Genomic DNA, 21151 nt, shown 5'->3' on the forward strand with positions numbered 1-21151 from the left:
GCAACACTTTCCTCACTGCAGCCTGCCTGAGTTATGTGGAGATTTAGCTGGCTCGGAATTCAGCGACCAGGGTGTGGAAACTGGACATCTGAGCAGCAATCTCAGCGGAGCCTCCAAAAATGTTACACCCCTGAAAACAGGGGAGAAATAATCACGAGAGTGATACGGTGTTGTATTCTCAATTCAACTTTAAGTTCAATGAGAAAAGACCGCGATTTTCCCCAGGAATATGGGTGGAGACCAGAGCAATCGATCTCCGGCTCATAGATTAAGAGCATTTCGTAGATCACAGATGAACACTTTTAGGCACCACAAAATAAAGTAATCAATATAACGTTTACACATTACTCTCACAATTCATACCCTTTGACAGATTTGAACTTTAACACAATTATACGAATGTTATCAATCTCTATCAACTAATACTGAATGCATCTTTTTAACCTTAGATGTTTTAAGATCCTCACATACTATGAACTTACGAATACTTTTTAATGTATAACAGGCTATGAATATTTCCTTTAACCTGTCACACTAGCATGTGGGCCTGGTGTGCTTGAGAGATTGTTTATGAGACCAGTGTTAATTTTCTGTAAAGCCTGCTATAAGAAGTTTGTAATATTAGTGGATGTGTATCGTTTGTTACATTTGTAACAATGGGTATGTTCATAGACAGACTTGAAAGCAATATCAGTGATTATTGCAAAAAAGGTTAAACTATTTTAATAAAATTATTATTATTACGGTTGGTCTTTATGGTTGCGGAAGCCTATGTATAATTTCACAAGCCCTGAATTAATTAGATTATTCCCGACTGTTTGCAATGCAGTGTATTGACCTTTTTTTTAAATGGTGCAACAAAGCTTCTGTCGCAAGTAAAAATGTAAATATAAATGGAGATATGATTTTTGGTCAGATGGCCCAGCCCTAGTCCTGTGCTATCCTGTGGCAACTATATTAATTTTTGATGCTAATAGGCGCTAGTAGGGTTGCCAACTCAGATCAAACTCGATCCTAGAGATGATGGACTCCCTTTTAACGTGTTTACGTTTCAGTTATGTTATATTTCATTCAAGAATATTCCTGAATATCTCCAGGCCAAACTAGGGGGTAGCAAAGCAACCTTCTGAGCTAGCCTTTCCCTTCACTTGCAGACTAACTGTTATTAGCTACAGTATTAGGTGTCATTAGAGATTAATATCACAGATGGAACAATGAGCCAGATATTTCACCAGATGTATAAATGTGACGCATCCGGTTGGCGTTTCCACTCACTAGCAAATATGGTGAAGAGAGGAAGCCAGATGGATTTTGACCTACATTCTGCAAAAAATGTTCCTCGACTTAAACATTTGATATCAATACATTTTTCTGTTTCCAAAACTAGAATGTAACAGTGGACTACGTTTTGTAGACCCTTTGCCACTGTTTGTAAAAATTGCCTTGTTTAGGAGTGCAAGAGTGAATTGAGTTATTGCACATGTGCAATTCACAGAGTAGGCTCTGTGAATTTCCCTAACGGAAATATGCAAATAAATGCTAGAAGGTGCCAATAGGATCTCGCTTGGCTCTGTCCACCTTCTTGCTTGTTCTACCCACTATGATTAATTTGCTTCCATTGAAAATATCACCTCTCTGACCCCTGCGAGTGGAGCAGGGTGAACCTGTAGGTGAGGGGCAGGGATGCAGGCTCTACACAGGAAGAACGTGGAGAGGGATCCACTGTTCATATGGGCTGGCAAGCATGATATGAGCTCATTGATTGTTATTCTTCCTGTGCATCTTGCCCTTTATCTGCGTCTCTTCCTCTCTTTCCTCTTTCATTTTCTTTCTCTCTTTACTCCCTTTCTCTCCCCACCACCATATTTCTCTCTCCTCTTCCTCTGAGGATTTATTCCATCCTTTTTTCTCACTGTGATTTTGTAATATCCGAGCGGCTCGGGTGTCTGCTCTGCTGTCATAAACTGTGAGGGAATTGATACTCGTATAAATGCCTTTGGTCTAATGAAAGCAGTAGTGGTGCTTGTGTAAAATCAGTGGACAAGCCAAGCCGGGGGCGCATATAACAACCTATGTATTGTGATGATTGCTTTCTTTGCTCTATAACCTGTTAGGTCTATATATTACGGTCACAAGGCATATGAACTAAGGCCGAGACAATAAGAAGACAGTGGCAGAATAAATTCAACCACACCTTCTTTTTTTATCACAACACTGGAGAGCAACCTCCACAAAACATTATTGCATGTAACAAAGAGTTATATGACCTACTGGTCAAGCAAGTTAGTGTTTCTGACATTTTTGGACCACTAAACAACTATTGAAGTTGCAAAGAAAACAGGAGCTGCCTCCACTATTCAAGCACCATTTCACCGTTTTCCAACATTATTAAATCACCCATGTTTAGTCTAGTACAGTGACAACTAAAAGGTACTAAAAACAATTTCATCTAAGCAACCTAATCTGAATGTGTCGGTCCCTGGTTCTGATTGTTTGTTTGTGTGTCCGTGTGCGCGCATTTGTGCAAGTAGAAAAAAACGTGTTTACTCACCCTACTTGTAGAGAAATGCCATCCTCCTTTAGCCATCCTACCTGGCTAAAATGTTTAATTTCATGGCCAACTTTAGCTAGTTAACATTAGCCTTCTACATATTGAACTTCCATCCTCTCAGGCCAGGAGCACAAAAATGCATGAATTTATGGTTGGATCAGAATCGCCATTATAATCATTGGCCAGGATGGAGAATTAAGTAAAACCGCAAATCCAAATCCAAATCTCCATCCATAGCTAATTTAGGAAAGGGACCATTTTAGTTAGCTAGCCACTGAAGGACAACATTACATTGAGATGCATTACGAGTTTCTGTCAATGACGTATGCTCAAGAAAGTGATTGGAGTGAAGCCAAATCCAAACTGGCTTCCCTTAACACTTTTGTTTGGTGCACCAGGACCATTCACAGTTTAGCTTGACGCTGATTGGCTATTATTTTATAGAAAAAAATGATCACGGGAGACCAAATGCTCGCTTTCTTCCCTTGCATTCAATGCTACGGGCAGCAACAATGTCATACTCTTTTGGATCAGACCGCATCAGATGGTCTACAGAGACAGAGGGGGGCTGTTTCGCCCACTCGGATGCTTTCTTCATTGAGATACATTCAGCCTCTTGCGAATTGAAGGAAAAGACGAAAGATTTGTATTTAACCAGGCAAGTCAGTTAAGAACAAATTCTTATTTACGATGACGGCCTACCCTGGCTAAGCCCTAACCTGGACGACGCTGGGCCAATTGTGCACCGCCCTGTGGGACTTGTGATACCGCCTGAAATTGAACCAGGTCTGTAGTGACGCCTCTAGCACTGAGATGCAGTGCCATAGACCGCATAATAGTTTTAGTTCAAGGTCACAATTGGTTGTAGAACGCTCTTTGGTTTCAGTAGCAGCTCTTATGACACTGGCTGTTCAGACCTGGGTCGAAATAGTATTTTGGTTTTCCATACTTAAGGTGTGCTTTATTTAGCCTTGCCGCCTGACATAATGGAACCAATAGGATAGTCCCGAAAGTTCAATGAAGTGCACACTGAGTAAATTGATGTTTTGACAGCCTTATCCAAGTGACAAATTAAGCTGATGTGTATATACAAATAATGCATTAAGATAATGTGTTGATTGGGTTAGGGTTCACAGTTTAGCTTTAGCAGCTGTGGGGTTTAAGTAGGACTGTAAATTAAATTATTTGTCTTTTATTTCCCATATCGTTTCCTTAAGGCTCTATCTGGCTTTAGTTATAGTTATATTTCATGATTCTCTATTAGAGATCGGGAAGGTTTTAGTCTTATCAAACAGCACGCCAACTGAGATCCTCGTCCGTCGGTCTTCTGTTTGATCAGACTTCCTGAGGGCAGCTTGTGTATGTGTTAGACTTAGGCTGCAGAGATGATGAATTATAGAGTATTTGCGCTGTGTTACATGGTTCTGCACTACACCTCCCTCCCCATTCTCATTCTCCGATCATTTTATCTCTCTTTTTTCCCAGTCTTACTGGCTGTTATTCTTCCTCTTTTCATCACCTCTTCCACTGTTCAAAAGCTCTGTGTTGTGTACCTAGAGGACACATTTTACAATAGAGCTAGAACTCTTCCTCCGCCCCCTTTCTCTCTCAGTATGTGGTTTACTCTGCCATGTAAATTCATGACCACATAATGAACCTCCTCAGGGTAAAGGGCCTGCTAATGCTTAGCCTAACTCTGTCTCTCTCTCTTTTTCTCTCAATGATTGTATAGTGAATAGACTACAAAAGATAGTCTTGAGTGTATAAATCTATAGGGCCTTTATGAATGGTGAGAATGCTGCTGTAGATTTGAAACAATTGCATATTAATTGTAAGTGATATGGTGACATTTCACCCGGCATATTAGAAGACAAGGTGAAGAAATGACCTTCTTGTTTAAACTGACCGGATCCTCTTTGATCAACAGGAATGGGCTAGCTGATAGGGGCTAGGAGTGGATTAGGAATTGAGCATTCAACAACATGCTTCGAGAAGAGAAGGACTTGATGTTTTGGACAGAACACCATGTATACCACTCTGGAACACTTAATTATTTTTGAGGAACAAAATGCTTTACCTGCAGGTTTTAGGGTTGTCCCATTGGTGTACATCAGGGACGGGCAACTGATGGCCCGCGGCCCCCCTTGTGAAGGCCCTCGGCATCATCAGTTTTTCGTGTTAGCCAATGTCAGCTAGCATTTTTTTGAAATATCATGGTCTAATTACCGCCTGGGAGGCCACAATTGATTTTGTTGGTCAGGCTCACTCAAATATCATATTAAAAAACGGCAAACATTTCTCTCCACCCTTTGGGAAAATGTGTAGAATTGCAGGAAATGAGCAGTAAAACGCAGACCCACAGGCATCTGCCTCCCCCTCATGATCATTTCACATTTTTTTGTGTCCCCCATCAATGTTGCCCATCCCTGTAGATAGTAGAAGGAATTATACTCCACAGGAAAGTATTTTGGTCTCTCTTTACCCCTCTACTACTGAACTCACTCATACATTACACTCTTGTACACTTCTTTCTTCCTCTCCTTCCTGTCTGGTTGAAGTTTGTGTTTTTAATGAGAAACCCGAACCTCCTGAGACCTAATTATTATTTTTTTCACTAATTTATAAATCACTGCACATCTCCCGCTACCCACTCAGCATAGGATAGATACACTCACTGATGAGGGAGGATTGCCACTCAGAGAAAATATTATAATCCATGTTACAGGGCTCTAGACTAACTTTTTCCACTGGTGGCACTGGGGCTACCAACTTTTTCAGCTTATGGCACCAACACATGATTTGGTGGCACCAATTTAATGACCTGACCGATGTACCTGCATTCCATATAGAACCAGGCTAATAATGACTAGACATATTTTTTTTTAAATGTGCATGTCCTTGTAGGGCTTGACATTCAGGTAAATTTGCCAGTGGCATCATTTAAGGCAAGGCACCACACCCTAATGGGGTATTTTTTTCTCCCTTAATCACAATGAACTTTTAGACACTAATATAATACTTTTTTTGTATTACAACTTTTTTTGAATGTTGTTTTAAAATTGACAAATTAGGCAATATATCATTAAATGTACACATGTTTCATATACCCCAATTCCTTTTTTCTTGGCACTAGATGAAGTTAGCCTTTAAACATTTTGGTTTCATTTTGTTAACCTGTTAGGGCTTTTTGAAGAAAGACACTCCAGGATCAGACTTGTAGAGTAGATTGTGAACAAACTGGACTATATCTTTCTATCTGTAAAATACTAAAGACATGTACATAAACTGCATCTGTTTAGTGCATATTTTCCAAGAAAAAATGTAATCTAGAATAATATTTTTGCAAAAATAAACAATTCCCTGGTATATAAGTCTGGAGGATATACTGTATGTAAGAATAACCACACAATGTTGGTAAATGCAAATGCTTCTGAAGCTGAGAAAAATGTGTTGGCATGTGAGAACAGCGACTTTCAGGAAATGGCAGTTAAAGAGGAGTAGCCTGCAACGAATGAAACCTACCGTTCATCAAATTCATATTTAGACCCAATCACCATCTCTTCAAAGTAGGTTACTACATATAGTCCAGTTGGTAACATTCTCTATGAATTGGGCTTTTAAATGATGTATGATTTACATGTAGTGAGCTTTGAAATGATGGATTTATGTCCATTTGAATGTGGTCAAAATTCAGTTTTTGCCCCTTATTTGTACTACTATTAAGAGGACAATATACCCCAAAATCTCCAATAGATAAATTCATGAAAATGTTTAATTTCAGCCTGTGGTGCCTCACCTTAAATGTTATTTTTCATTTGCGGGCTGTGCAAGTAGAATATAGCCTACCGTTAATAAACAAATGCATTTCAACTCGACTATCTTATTTACATTGATTGTTTGGAGGGGGAAAAATGTTTGCGGATTCTCAAAAAGGGTGTTATTTTTAGCAAGTTTTAACATTCACTCTGCAATTGTAGGGATCTAAAAGTCAGTTTGATCTTTTGGTGAATTCAGTTTATCTGGGGTTTTTTCAGGGTTTCACTCTCAAAATCACCCTTTTAATTAAATTAAATTGCGTGCCTAGCAAGAGACTGTGTTTGGCTAGCCCTGTACTGTACAATGTGCTGTGTAAACTACATGTGATGGCAGAGTTGTGCAAGACAAATACCCTCGCGATTGATGCAAATCATCATGATATTCTGCCAGGTAAGCCTACTTTGCACTCAACAGTTTAATTGGTTTAAAGGTTTTTTGGGAAAGCCTGATGACTTTATTGAAAAATAAGTGTCGCACTGCCAAGTCTAAGGGTCACAAAAATGAGTGTTTTGGTTGCAGTTAAACTTGTTGAAATGTTTTCTGCATACAACATTTGGGACCCACTTCAAACAAATTACAACCTTTTTTATGAGGCTTGTATTGATGTTTATATATAGAAATAATTCATAGGCCAATACAGTATATCATGCATATATACTGAACAAAAAGAAACACAACATGTTAAGTGTTGGTCCCGTCCCTCATGAGCTGAAATAAAAACGCACAAAAAGTTTATTTAGCTCAAATTTGGTTGGTATATTTGTTTATATCCCCGTTGGTGATCTTTTCTCCTTTCCAAGATAATCCATCCACCTGACAGGTGTGGCATATCAGGAAGCTGATTAAACAGTATGATCAATACACAGGTGCATCTTGTGCTGGGGACAATAAAAGGCCAGTTTAAAATGTGCAGTTTTGTCACACAACACAATGCCACAGATGTCTCAAGTTTTGAGGGAGTGTGCAATTGGCATGCTGACTGCAGGAATGTCCAACAGAGCTGTTGCCAGGGAATTTATAGTTAAATTCTCGACCATAAGCCGCCTCCAACATCATTTTAGAGAATTTGGCAGTATGTCCAACCAGCCTCGCATCTGCAGACCAGTTCAGGACCTCCACATGCAGCTTCATCACCTGCGGCATCGTCTGAGACCAGCCACCCAGACAGCTGATGAAACCGAGGAGTATTTCTGTCTGTAATAAAGCCCTTTGTGGGGGAAAAAAATTTCTGATTGGATGGGCCTGGCTCCCCAGTGGGTGGTCCTGGCTGCCAAGTGGGTGGGCATATGCCCTCCAAGGACCACCATGGCTGCACCCCTGTCCAGTCATGTGCAATCCATAGATCAAAGCCTAATTTATTTATTTTAATTTGCTCATTTCCTTATATGAACTGTAACTAAGTAAAACCTTTGAAATTGTTGCATTTTGCGTTTTTATATTTTTGTTCAGTATACATTGTATTAAGTGTGAATGTTTAAGCCATCGGTCTCCAACAGGTAGATTAATTCTGTCTTCCTCTGCAAATTGTCATAAACAACCTTCCCGGCAACAATCCAATCAAAGCCACATTGACATTCCTCCTTTTTCATCCCCTCTTCCATTGTTCAAAAGCTCTTTGTATCTAGAGGGCACATTGTACAATAGAACTAGCACAGCTCTCTCTCTGTGTGTGGTTTTCTCTGCCATGTAAAACCATGACCACGTAATGAACCTCCTAGGGGTAAGTAACAGCCTGCTAACGCTTAACTCAGTCTCCTCGTTGTCCTTTTCCTCCTGCTCTTCCCCCACTTTCTCCTCCAACTCCTCTCTCCTCCCTTACCCATCAGTCCTACTCTTCTCCACCACAAGATGACCAAGACCACCCATTCTCTCCCTGCCTCCTGTCTCCGTCTCTTACTCACTCTCTACATTTCTATGCATCACAGTTTCCCTCTCTCCCCTTCACACTTCCACTCTGTCTCTCTATCATCTGCTTCATACATTTTGTCTCTCTTTTCCATCTTTACGGTATACAATTATATCATTCACTGTCTCTCTCTTTCCCTTGCCCTCCTGTCTTTCAATCTGTGGTACACATTTGTGTTGTTTGACTGAAGTTACTGATACACAGGTCCTGATTGCTGCCATGTGAAATGCTCTCCCTTCGATCGACACAAACACACAGGGATTTGTTCATGTTTATCACTCCCACACATCGGGCCCCAGTGGAGCACACAGGATGACTTTGCCATGAGGAACCTTTTTTTGTTGTTGTCTGGCTGGTGAGTCTTAATGAAGGCTGCTTCTCACTGTTGTTACTGCCCCGGAGGTCAGATGGCACATTTACACAGGTTGGCCTCTAACCTGAAAGGTCTGAGCTGCACCACAGAGACTCACAGCACTCACAGCTCTTGTGGGCAGGGTTGTAAACCCTCAGAGAGGGAGTGGGAGGGAAGACACACATTCCCACTTCAATAAAAAAAAAACTACACTCAAAATCAAAACGTATGCAAATGAAATGTTATCACATATACTGCCCCGAGCTTGTGATAAGATGCCATTTGCATAGATTTCCGCTCTTTGAGTAGTTTTTGATATGGATGTGTTTCTTCTTTCCCTCTGTGTTATATCCTTTCCCTTGGATTTTATATTCCAGGGTGTGCATGTACCTTTTCCTCTCGCTGTCCTCCCTTGGGCCAAACCCAGCCTGACCCCCTTCCCTGACTCCGTTTAGCCCAGTGGTTTATCTTGGCTTCCCAGTGTGGGACGTCTGGAGGTCAGGACAACCACAGGGACTCCCCTGAGACCGCTCCTCCTCAGCTCGGAGCCCCCCACCCATCTCTAGAGATTTGTTCCAACAATACAGGCAATACAGGGTTGCTAGAACTGTCATTGAGGTGTCAGGCAAGTTAATTTAATCTTGGTGTGTGTGTTGTCCTACCTAATTTGTAACTTTTTTTTATTTCTCAGGGTCCCGTTCTATCCTAGAAGACACATGGACTAAAAGAAATAGGGGCACCAGGCGAGGTAAGTCTTGGAAAAGACAATAAGATAAACACACACACCAATACAAAAACCTTTTGAAAAGACGGGATGTATCCTTTTAACCTAAATCAAAACCCTCAGGTCCACTTTAGGTTAAGACTGTCACCTTTGACCTCTCACCCCTGCAGGCCCTCTGGCTGTCCTCTCAGCTGAGACCTGACTGCTGATTGGAGCCGGCCTGGTGTTCGTATAGGTGTGTGTGTAAGGAGATGAAGTCCAGTATGCGTCAGTGGCGGAGGCTGGTGTTTGTGGGCATGTTGGCATGGGCCCTCCTCTTCCTGGTTCTGCTATCCTACTTCCTAGATGCCCGCGTGGACAACGAGGCCCTGACCTCCGCCGGCTCCTCGCTCTCCCAGCATCCCGACACGAGGCGCTTGTCCTCCATCCAAGCCGCCTCCCACCAGCAGCACCACTCCGTCATGGGCTCCCGACCCGAACCCGCCTACACCACCTTTACCACCATCTACCCAGATCCTAACTCTAACCATTACCCAGACTCCGAAGCAGAGCCTAGCCCCACTTCCACCACCTCAGAGCCTGGCCTGGAGCTGAGCCAGAGCTCAGAAAGCGGTCCCTACGGGACCAGCCAGGAGGGCGTGGGGGGCAGCCGACAGCAGCAGGACTACCTGGACCCCCAGACCCTGGCTGCATGGTCCTCCTTTGGCACGGAGAACGTGGGTTCCCACTCCGACCAGGCGGTGACCCGCAGCCGTGAGAGAACCGCCTGGACCCCCTCCGATGCTGAGTGGGGGCCCAACCGAACCAAGCGCAGATCCTCACGTGAGGATGAAGAGGGGGAGGATGAGGGGGTTCAGACGAATAACAGCCACAGGAGGAGGACCACAGTGTGGGGGCGTAGGGGGAAGAGAGATGGGTGGGGAAAAGAGGAGGATTTAGAGGAGTACTACTTCTCCAAGTCGGCCTCAGTGGTGCAGCGACTTTGGCGGGGAAGTGTTTCCTCTGGAATGCTGTCCCCGCGGCTGCAGCGCGCTATGCGTGACTACCTGAGTGCCAACAAACACCACGTGACCTATAAAGGACGCAGACGGGCCGCCCAGAGCTCCAGGGAACTGCTGTGTGAGCTGAAGGATCAGGCCAGGCTGAGAACACTGGACGGGTCCGAGCAGCCCTTCTCCTCGCTGGGCTGGGCCCATCTGGTGCCACGCCTGGCCCTGGAGCATCTCTACAGACAGGGGGGCCAGAGGGGCTTCAGGAGCTGTGCTGTGGTGACCTCTGCTGGGGCTATTCTGCACTCAGGCCTGGGGAAGGAGATCGGTGAGTGAGGGGTAGAGAGGGGAGTGGACAGGGGATGGTAGAGTAGGGGAGAGGGAAGGAAGAAAAGGAGATGGAGGGCAGGGGGCAGGGGGAGGGAGGGAGGGAGGTATGCAGGTTAAATGGGATGAAGGGATTGAAGGAGAACTGGGATACGATGGCTGAAACTTGACGCTTTTATTGGTACAGTAAATTGAAAAAAAAAACACTTCTGTTTTACCTAATGCCCTGATAAATAGAACCCTGGTCTTGCCTATATGTGACTTTGTGTCTGTCAGAGTGTGAAATACAGCATTGATCCTGAGCAGATTTCTCCATGACAACCCAGTCTGTTTATGTGAGGGGAGAATGATGTCTCTTTACGAAGTGACATCCACAGCATTGATTGGGAAGTAAATTTGTCGTGTAACACTATCGACTTCCCAATTCGCCCCACAGCCTAGTGTTAGGCTTACAGTGACGTGACATTTGGTCTTGGGCTCTAAACTGTCTCACACACCAAGTAGGAGACCTCTATCACCCAGTAGTAACAATTTCTATGATTGGCTGAAAGGGAATTGGCATGTCATATTTCCCAAAGGGTCTAGAGCAGTTAATTTGGAGATCTTCTATATACTGTATCTCTAGAATACTTTGGTTGACTGCATTGCAGCTTGTCTTTGTGTGTGTGTCTTCTGTTCTCTGCGTTTGCGGCTCTATGTGGGCATGGGGAGAGTGTGAACTCGGGGACAGATGGCTCACTTGTTTAATTGTATAGATTAGCAGGAGATCAAACCATATTGATCTCACTTAGATACTCCTCATCTGTCCAATGCGGAGGTGTTTCTGCAAATACCTTCCTGTCTTCCCATCCTTTCCTTCACGTCAAAGTGTGTGTACAAGCATATGAATGTATGTTTGACATTAGAGTCAATAAGATGAGAGGTTTGTGAATCTGTCGTAGGACATCTGTACCAGGCTAATGTTTCGCTGCCACCGTGTGGTGAATTGGCTGAATAACATCCTCAACGGCCTTCTACGGTTTAGTCGTCTCATCGCCTCACTGCTCTCTCCCGCCATATCTCTCCACATCCACCCCCCCCCTATCCATACACTCTCCTTCTGAATTCCAAATAGACCCCCACCCCTCAGCTATACCTTAGCTTAGGCCTTTGTGTAGATCAGAAAGGTGTCTCCAAGATGGTATCTGATAGGTGTATCCAAATGGTGAAAATTACACATTTTCCTAACCAGAGCACAAGATGGCGTTATTACCACATGGTTATTTCCACAGTAACCGCATGATGCTGAGATTTCGATTTTCACTTGAAAATGTATGCCAAACAAAAACCATTGATTGCAAAGTTAAACAAATGGTACAACTCTATTTAAAAGTTTCTACTGACATTTTTACAGAAACACATTTACTTGAACAGAGTAGATGTAAAGTTGGGTTACAGAATGACAGTAAAACTCTGTTTAAATATCCACTCCGAAATTAAGATTCAAAGATGTCTGCTGGAAGAAAAACTATATTTTGGTCATTGAACTACAGTAAGTGAAGTGGATTAACACCCAGTAACAGAATGCTGGTATCAGAATGACATCATGGGTCCCTGATTCTCTTCATGGTGGTAGGTCCTGAATAAGTACACACTAATATCCCCCTTTGCATGTTTGGGTGTTTATTCTACACACTGGCTATTATTCTAATGAGCTCGCCCCAAACAATACCACATTTGGTTGGTCCGGACCTGACCAAATCTGTGCCAATCATAGACTTATGTTTCACAAGTTTGGACATCACAGTAAAGCACAGTAGAGTACAGCACAGTATAATACAGTAAATTATACTGTAATCTACTGTACTAAACTCGACTACTGTATTGTACTGACCTCTACTCTAATTGTCTTTACTGTACAGTGCTCTACTGTATTGTACTGACCTCTACTCTAATTGTCTTTACTGTACAGTGCTCTACTGTATTGTACTGTACAAACTTGTGACACCGACGTCTATGACTTTATCTGAAAAAGGATGAAGCATGTAACAATTTATTTGTATTTTTATTGCTTCATATTTTATCAAATCAGTTGTTTTTCCTTATTCTGTTTATTTTTCCTTCAAATTCAGTTTTCTCCGCTTTGGGTGTAGATGCCCTTTTAATTCAAGTAAGCACTAGAAAAATACTTAAGTTTGTGATGCAGAGTTTTCTGAACAAATCACCACTGGATTGATGCAAATAATCATGATATCTTTCTGCCAGGTAGGCATAGGCTACTTTGTAGTTAACATTTAATTGAGAAGGTTTTTGAGAAAGCGTTTCCATCTACCAGAAGATGGTTATTAGCATAATCGCTAACCACTAGACAAAGTGGTAGACACACACACACACACACACACACACACACACACACACACACAGAAACCGGGTATTCCCGTGCCTCCTTATAAAGTTATAGGAAAATACGAATCACTGATGCATTTTGTGTGTCTTTATAATAATATTGATCAAAATTAATACATTTTCTAATAAATTCAATAGATTTAGTAGATTTCCTACTATGTTCAATACATTTTTGAATATTGTTGAATTCCGTTTTAATGTCTGCATTCCGTCCACATTCCCCGCATTATGGATTTTATAGGGCCCTAATATTTGGACTGCCAAAACTACTTTTCCACATCCATGGACTTCCGGTGTTGGTCGGTGCTCAGTGGGTGAGGAGGTTGGTGACAGTAAATGCAAACATTGTTAGATTTTGTGGTAATTCTGTCAATGATTTGGCAAAATATAAATATTGAAATGAGTTGGTAGTTTTAAGACTTTTTCAGCTAAACATTTTCTAAAACCCCTTTTCCATCTGTTTGACCTGAAATCAAAGCATTTGGTTATTTCTTAAGGTGGAAAATGGTTGAATATATATATATATATATATATATTATATATATTATATATGCCTTAAGTTCTCAAAAATATAGGCTCAGCTTTCTTTTTCTTAAATTTAATTTTTATTCATTTTTTAAAATTCATTATTTTTTTAAACTCTAGATACAAACTTATACATACAAATAACAACTTACAGACACCCACAAACAATGACTACATCTCATCTGACCAGACCCATATGTTCACACCCCCATCCCTAGTGCCTGCATTATTGTTTGCCACATGGCCTTAAACTGAACCAATTAGTTTTTCTCGGTCACCCGTGCCATGTCAATAATAAAATATAAATGTTTCCATTGCAAAAATTGATTTCTAAGTTTAGTATATATATTTTTCTTGATGAGGGATGAGAAGAGAATTGTCCAGCCCATTGGGTATCTCACTACACCCCCATATGCCATGTCTTGAAATGTGCAGAAAGACAGATTAAAAGTACATTTACATTGTAATAGTTCTGATAGCCAACTTTCTAGCTCCGCACATAAGCATGGATTATTGAGTCAGTATTAGTTTTTAAATCAAATTTTTACATTTTGTCTTTTGTATAATACATTCTATACATTAGTTTAGACTGGATTAAGTTTCTTCTGAAAAGCTATCCTAGGATTGTTCCCTAAGGTTGTGTTTTTAGTCAGTGATATTGGTTCTTGTGTAATACAGTGCCTTGAATAAGTATTCACCCCCCTTGGCATTTTTCCTATTTTGTTGCATTATAACCTGTAATGTAAATGGATTTTTGTTTGGATTTCATATAATGGACATGCACACAATAGTCCAAATTGGTGAACTGAAATGAAAAAATGACTTGTTTCAAAAGAATATAAAACGTAAAAGTGGTGCGTGCCCCTTTTTGCTATGAAGCCCCTAAATAAGATCGGGTGCAACCAATTACCTTCAGAAGTCACATAATTAGTTAAAGTCCACCTGTGTGCAATCTATTTAAGTGTCACATGATCTGTGTGTATATATACTCCTGTTCTGAAAGGCCCCAGAGTCTGCAACACCACTAAACAAGGGGCGCCACCAAACAAGCGGCATTATGAACACCAAGGAGCTCTCCAAACAGGTCAGGGACAAAGTTGTGGAGAATTTCAGATCAGGGTTGGGTTATAAAAACATATGGCACCACAACCAACCTGCCAAGAGGGCTGCCCACCAAAACTCACGGACCAGGCAAGGAGGGCATTAATCAGAGAGGCAACAACGAGATTAAAGATAACCCTGATGGAGCTGCAAAGCTCCCCATGGAGATTGAAGTATCTGTCCATAGGACCACTTTTTAAGCCTTACACTCCAAATAACTGGCTTTACAGAAGAGTGGCCAGAAAAAACTAAGCAAACATGTTTAGTGTTCGCCAAAAGGCATGTGGGAGACTCCTCAAACATATGGAAGAAGGTACTCTGGTCAGATGAGACTAAAATGGAGCTTTTTGGCCATCAAGGAAAACCCTATGTCGGGCAAACCCAACACATCTCATCACCCCGAGAAGACCATCCCCACAGTTAATCATGGTGGTGGCAGCATCATGCTGTAGGGATGTTTTTCATTGGCAGGGACTGGGAAACTGGTCAGAATTGAAGGAATGATGGATGGCGCTAAATGCAGGGAGGGAAATTCTTGAGGGAAACGTGTTTGTCTTCCAGAGATTTGAGACTGGGACAGAGGTTCACCTTCAAGCAGGACAATGACCTTAAGCATACTGCTAAAGCAACACTCGAGTGGTTTAAGGGAAAACATTTAAAGTCTTGGAATGGCCTGGTCAAAGCCCAGACCTCAATCCAATTGAGAATCTGTGGTATGAATTAATAATTGCTGTATACCAGTGGAAACCATCCAACTTGAAGGAGCTGGAACAGTTTTGCCTTGAAGAATGGGCAAAAATCCCAGTGGCTAGATGTGCCAAGCTTATAGAGACATACCCCAAGATACTTGCAGCTGTAATTGCTATAAAATGTGACTCTACAAAGTATTGACTTTGGGTGGGTGAATAGTTATGCACGCTCAATGTCTTTTTTTTGTCTTGTTTGTTTCACAATCAAAAATATATTGCATCCTCAAAGTGGTAGGCATGTTGTGTAAATCAAATGAGACAACCCCCCCCCAAAAATATATTTTAATTCCAGGTTGTAAGGCAACAAAATAGGAAAAATGCCAAGAGGGTGAATACTTTCGCAAGCCCCTGTACATTTAACTTTCTTCCATATTGTTAGCTTTCATTTGACACCAAATGTAATGTGTCCCTATGAACTTCACATTAGTGCTCATGGGGCCTTTTCATGGAAATGCCCACATTGCTTGTACTTGACTGTTAATTTTGACCTGGGAAATTAGATGGGGGTGGGGTGGGGGGGGGGGGGGGGGGGGGGCTGCCTGTGGATCCAGTAATAGTACTTCAACAATATTGGTGCTCTGAGAAATAAATGGTCCTGCACATGAGCCATACTAGCTAGTGGCAAGAGGACGAAAACCTTCCATTTAACCATGACCATTTTAAAATGGTTTTATTTTTTATTTAACCTGTTATTTAACTAGGCAAGTCAATTAAGAACACATTCTCATTTACAATGACAGCCCACAAAAAGGAAAAAGGCCTCCTGCGGGGACAGGATCTGGGAGTAAAAGGTCAAATATAGGACAAAACACGCATCACAACAAGAGACAACACTACATAAAGAGACCTAAGACAACAACATTGCATGATAGCAACACATGACAGCAACATTGTAGCAACACAACATGGTAAAAGAACAAAACATGGTACAAACATTATTGGGCACAGACAACAGCACAAAGGACAAGAAGGTAAAGACAACAATACATCACGCAAAGCAGCTACAATTGTCAGTAAGTGTCCATGATTGAGACCATTAATCATAAGATTGTGTGTGTGAGACCATGTACACCTGAGTGTACAAAACATTAGGAACTTCCTCTTTCCATGACCAGGTGAATCCAGGTGAAAGCATTGATCCCTTTTTGACTTGTTAAATTCACTTCAACAGTGTATATAGAGGGGAGGAGATAGGTTAAAGTGATTTTTAAGCCTTGAAACAGTTGAGACATGGATTCTGTATGTGGGCCATTCAGAGGGTGAATGGGCAAGACAAAGATTTAAGTGCCTTTGAACTTTGAACTCAAAACACTGCTGGGTTTTTCACACTCCACAGTTTCTCATGTGAATCAAGAAGGGTCCACCAGCCAACTTGACAGAACGGCAGGAGGCATTGGAGTCAACATCCCTGTTGGACATCCCTGTTGGACATCCCTGTTGGACATCCCTGTTGGATGCTTTCAACACCGTGTAGACTCCATGCCTTGACCATTTGAGGCTGTTCTGTGGGCAATATAGGTGCAACTCAATATTAAGCTATTCCTAATGTTTTGTACACTCAGTGTATGTGTACACTTTGTGTGTGAAGGCCAGCAGAAGGGCACACTGCCTGTGTCTTATGTCAGTTTGAAGGATTCCTGGTGATGTTTGATGATGATCATTGAACAAATACGAGTAGAGCAGGTGCCTGTGAAACTCCCTTCAGTTACACATGTTGACCACTAGAGAATACTCTCTCTCTATGAGTAGTGATCATTTCATGTATTATTGCATCAAAGCACAGAGCTGAATCCTGCACTAGGTTGCTCATTTACCAGATTGTACATGTCAAATGGCCATTCACGGTGATTGGTCATCCAGGTCGAGTGTTTGGACTATGGCGGAACGAGGGCAGTCGGGGTGAAGTGGAAAAGGTCAAGGAGACTTAAAAGTGAAGAACTTCACTACCAGACTCTCAGGGTATCACTAGAGGTTAAGAAGAGGCAGGTAGGCAGACTCGGTGGCTGGACCAAGTGAACACTGCCCAAAAGACAGACTATTGGATGTCATCTTAGGGACTTGTCGTTTATGAGCACTTGATTGATTTTCAGTTTCTGAGGTGGCCTTTTGATATTTGGCTGCCAAAACTTGATTGTCTTAGCTAAGTAACAGCTGATTGACGTAGAGTGACACTTACATTTTTTCATCGAATGACACTTTGACTGACTTTATTTCTGACGTGTTTTCTTTCTGTCCCGCCCCCCAGATTCCCATGATGCAGTTCTGCGGTTCAACGCTGCGCCTACAGAGGGCTACGTGAGAGATGTGGGGAACAAGACCACCATCCGCATCATCAACTCACAGGTGTGTGTCATAAGGCTAACATGCATGTCACAAGCTAAGAGTCACTACAACAAGCTTCACGGCTCCTCATATGTGCCTGTAATCAAGTGCCATGGCCGAGTAAGTGATTCAGCATGTCGAATAGACCATGACTCACTCAAACAAACAACATGACTCCAAACACATGAGCCTGATTTGCATATAAATAAGAATGTGATTCATTCAAATCGTGTGTGTGTGTGTGTGTGTGTGTGTGTGTGTGTGTGTGTGTGTGTGTGTGTGTGTGTGTGTGTGTGTGTGTGTGTGTGTGTGTGTGTGTGTGTGTGTGTGTGTGTGTGTGTGTGTGTGTGTGTGTGTGTGTGTGTGTGTGTGTGTGTGAACCAGCTGTCCTCCAGTACTAGGTAGACAGTGAGTGATTACCCTTACCCATTTTGTGTAAGTGGGTCTTCACCACAGCTCCAGTTCAGTCATCTTCTCCCAATGAAGAAGTCATCTTCTCCCACTTAGCACAGAGAACAACATGCAGTAAAGACACACATAAAGACACACACACACTAGCGCATTCTACTACTGTCACACTAACAGTCAAAGCAACCGCAGAGCTCATTCTACTGTGGACCCACAGCTCCCATGGAGAGATGGGGAGAGGGCGAGTGTGTTTGTTTTCATGCGTGTGGGCACTGCAGTGCTGCATCTAGTTTCATGTGTAACCTTTGACCCCTCCACTTTACAGATCCTGGCCAATCCCAAGAACCACTTCAACACCAGCTCACTGTATAAGAAGGTGACTCTGGTGGCCTGGGACCCTGCTCCGTACGCTGTCAATTTGCACAAGGTGTGTGGGAGTGTGTGAATTTTAGATTCTCCTTGACTGTCTAGTTTTTATTTTGGTGATAGTTCTAAAATAACAATCTTATTTAAATACATATTGCTCCATAGTTTTTTTACATACTTTATATCTTGTTTTAGTAGTTTAAGTTTACACTGAAAAGGCTTTCCCATGTGCCGCTGCTAAATACATATAGAGGAAACACTGCACTCTACTCAAACCTTGCCCACTCTCTTTGAGAGGTCCAGTAATGGCACCTAAATGGTGATATTTAAAGAGTTGCTCACCAGAGCCCATGGCACCTGTTGAATTGGTGGAAGATGGGCTATGGTTGCCATGGTTATGCTAGCAATGCTAATGAGGACCTGCGTAGTGGAAGGCCCTGTGTGGAAAAGTTAGCCTCGCTTGTCTGTTTAACTCACGGCCCTCAGGGACAGGGTGCTACATCATATACACCAACGCACTGACGGCATCAACGCAGATTTATTACATACCAGCTTTATATACCCTGTACTCCTCCTTTCTTCTCTCTCCAGTCCTTTGACACTCTCTCCTTCATCACCTCCACTTCTTATCCCATTCTGTTTTACTTCTTATACTCTTTTTCTCCTGCTTCTTATTAATCTCTTCCTTTATCTTCGCTTCCATATTTTTCTCCTCTTTTTCCCTCTGGCCTTCCTCCCTGTTCTCTCCTCTTCTTCCCTCTGGCCTTCCTCCCTGTTCTCTCCTCTTCTTCCCTCTGGCCTTCCTCCCTGTTCTCTCCTCTTCTTCCCTCTGGCCTTCCTCCCTGTTCTCTCCTCTTCTTCCCTCTGGCCTTCCTCCCTGTTCTCTCCTCTTCTTCCCTCTGGCCTTCCTCCCTGTTCTCTCCTCTTCTTCCCTCTGGCCATCCTCCCTGTTCTCTCCTCTTCTTCCCTCTGGCCATCCTCCCTGTTCTCTCCTCTTCTTCCCTCTGGCCATCCTCCCTGTTCTCTCCTCTTCTTCCCTCTGGCCTTCCTCCCTGTTCTCTCCTCTTCTTCCCTCTGGCCTTCCTCCCTGTTCTCTCCTCTTCTTCCCTCTGGCCTTCCTCCCTGTTCTCTCCTCTTCTTCCCTCTGGCCATCCTCCCTGTTCTCTCCTCTTCTTCCCTCTGGCCATCCTCCCTGTTCTCTCCTCTTCTTCCCTCTGGCCATCCTCCCTGTTCTCTCCTCTTCTTCCCTCTGGCCTTCCTCCCTGTTCTCTCCTCTTCTTCCCTCTGGCCTTCCTCCCTGTTCTCTCCTCTTCTTCCCTCTTCCATCTGGCCCTCTTCCCTCTGGCCTTCCTCCCTGTTCTCTCCTCTTCTTCCCTCTGGCCATCCTCCCTGTTCTCTCCTCTTCTTCCCTCTGGCCTTCCTCCCTGTTCTCTCCTCTTCTTCCCTCTGGCCATCCTCCCTGTTCTCTCCTCTTCTTCCCTCTGGCCATCCTCCCTGTTCTCTCCTCTTCTTCCCTCTGGCCATCCTCCCTGTTCTCTACTCTTCTTCCCTCTTCCGTCTGGCCCTCTTCCCTCTGGCCTTCCTCCCTGTTCTCTCCTCTTCTTCCCTCTGGCCTTCCTCCCTGTTCTCTCCTCTTCTTCCCTCTGGCCTTCCTCCCTGTTCTCTCCTCTTCTTCCCTCTGGCCTTCCTCCCTGTTCTCTCCTCTTCTTCCCTCTTCCATCTGGCCCTCTTCCCTCTGGCCTTCCTCCCTGTTCTCTCCTCTTCTTCCCTCTGGCCATCCTCCCTGTTCTCTCCTCTTCTTCCCTCTGGCCTTCCTCCCTGTTCTCTCCTCTTCTTCCCTCTGGCCATCCTCCCTGTTCTCTCCTCTTCTTCCCTCTGGCCATCCTCCCTGTTCTCTCCTCTTCTTCCCTCTGGCCATCCTCCCTGTTCTCTCCTCTTCTTCCCTCTTCCGTCTGGCCCTCTTCCCTCTGGCCTTCCTCCCTGTTCTCTCCTCTTCTTCCCTCTGGCCATCCTACCTGTTCTCTCCTCTTCTTCCCTCTGGCCTTCCTCCCTGTTCTCTCCTCTTCTTCCCTCTGGCCATCCTCCCTGTTCTCTCCTCTTCTTCCCTCTGGCCATCCTACCTGTTCTCTCCTCTTCTTCCCTCTGGCCTTCCTCCCTGTTCTCTCCTCTTCTTCCCTCTGGCCATCCTCCCTGTTCTCTCCTCTTCTTCCCTCTGGCCATCCTCCCTGTTCTCTCCTCTTCTTCCCTCTGGCCATCCTCCCTGATCTCTCCTCTTCTTCCCTCTGGCCATCCTCCCTGTTCTCTCCTCTTCTTCCCTCTGGCCATCCTACCTGTTCTCTCCTCTTCTTCCCCCTTGTCTTCCTCCCTGTTCTCTCCACTTTATCACTGTCCTCTCTCTTTCGCATGTGCACGCCCTCTCTCTCTTTGAGTAGAGGTGCATGATCAGTAACAAGACTATAACTATTACCCCTCCCCCCTCGCAATCGCTCTCCCTCTTTCTTTGTCCCCCTCTCTCTCTTAAACCCCCTTCTCTCTCTCTCTGACAGTGGTATGCCAGTCCAGACTATAACCTGTTCAGTCCATATGTGGAGCACCGGAGGCGCCACCCCACCCAGCCCTTCTACGTCCTC

General features: G+C 43.5%; 1 protein-coding gene across 1 annotated transcript in view; it reads left to right on the forward strand.

Moving 5' to 3' along the window:
- Window positions 1-21151, forward strand: part of LOC124044292 (beta-galactoside alpha-2,6-sialyltransferase 2-like) — a 79889-nt gene that overhangs the window by 43568 nt on the left and 15170 nt on the right. Inside the window, exons 2-6 of the mRNA XM_046363942.1 lie at window positions 9317-9373; window positions 9520-10666; window positions 17671-17768; window positions 18481-18582; window positions 21068-21151. The exon at window positions 21068-21151 is cut by the window's right edge and continues 91 nt beyond it. Of these exons, the coding sequence (XP_046219898.1) occupies window positions 9601-10666; window positions 17671-17768; window positions 18481-18582; window positions 21068-21151 (1350 nt within the window). The 5' untranslated portion in view covers window positions 9317-9373; window positions 9520-9600. The remainder of the gene's footprint in view (window positions 1-9316; window positions 9374-9519; window positions 10667-17670; window positions 17769-18480; window positions 18583-21067) is intronic.

The sequence above is a fragment of the Oncorhynchus gorbuscha genome, linkage group LG01 (assembly GCF_021184085.1).
Source record: "Oncorhynchus gorbuscha isolate QuinsamMale2020 ecotype Even-year linkage group LG01, OgorEven_v1.0, whole genome shotgun sequence".
NCBI classification, from domain to species: Eukaryota; Metazoa; Chordata; class Actinopteri; order Salmoniformes; family Salmonidae; genus Oncorhynchus; species Oncorhynchus gorbuscha.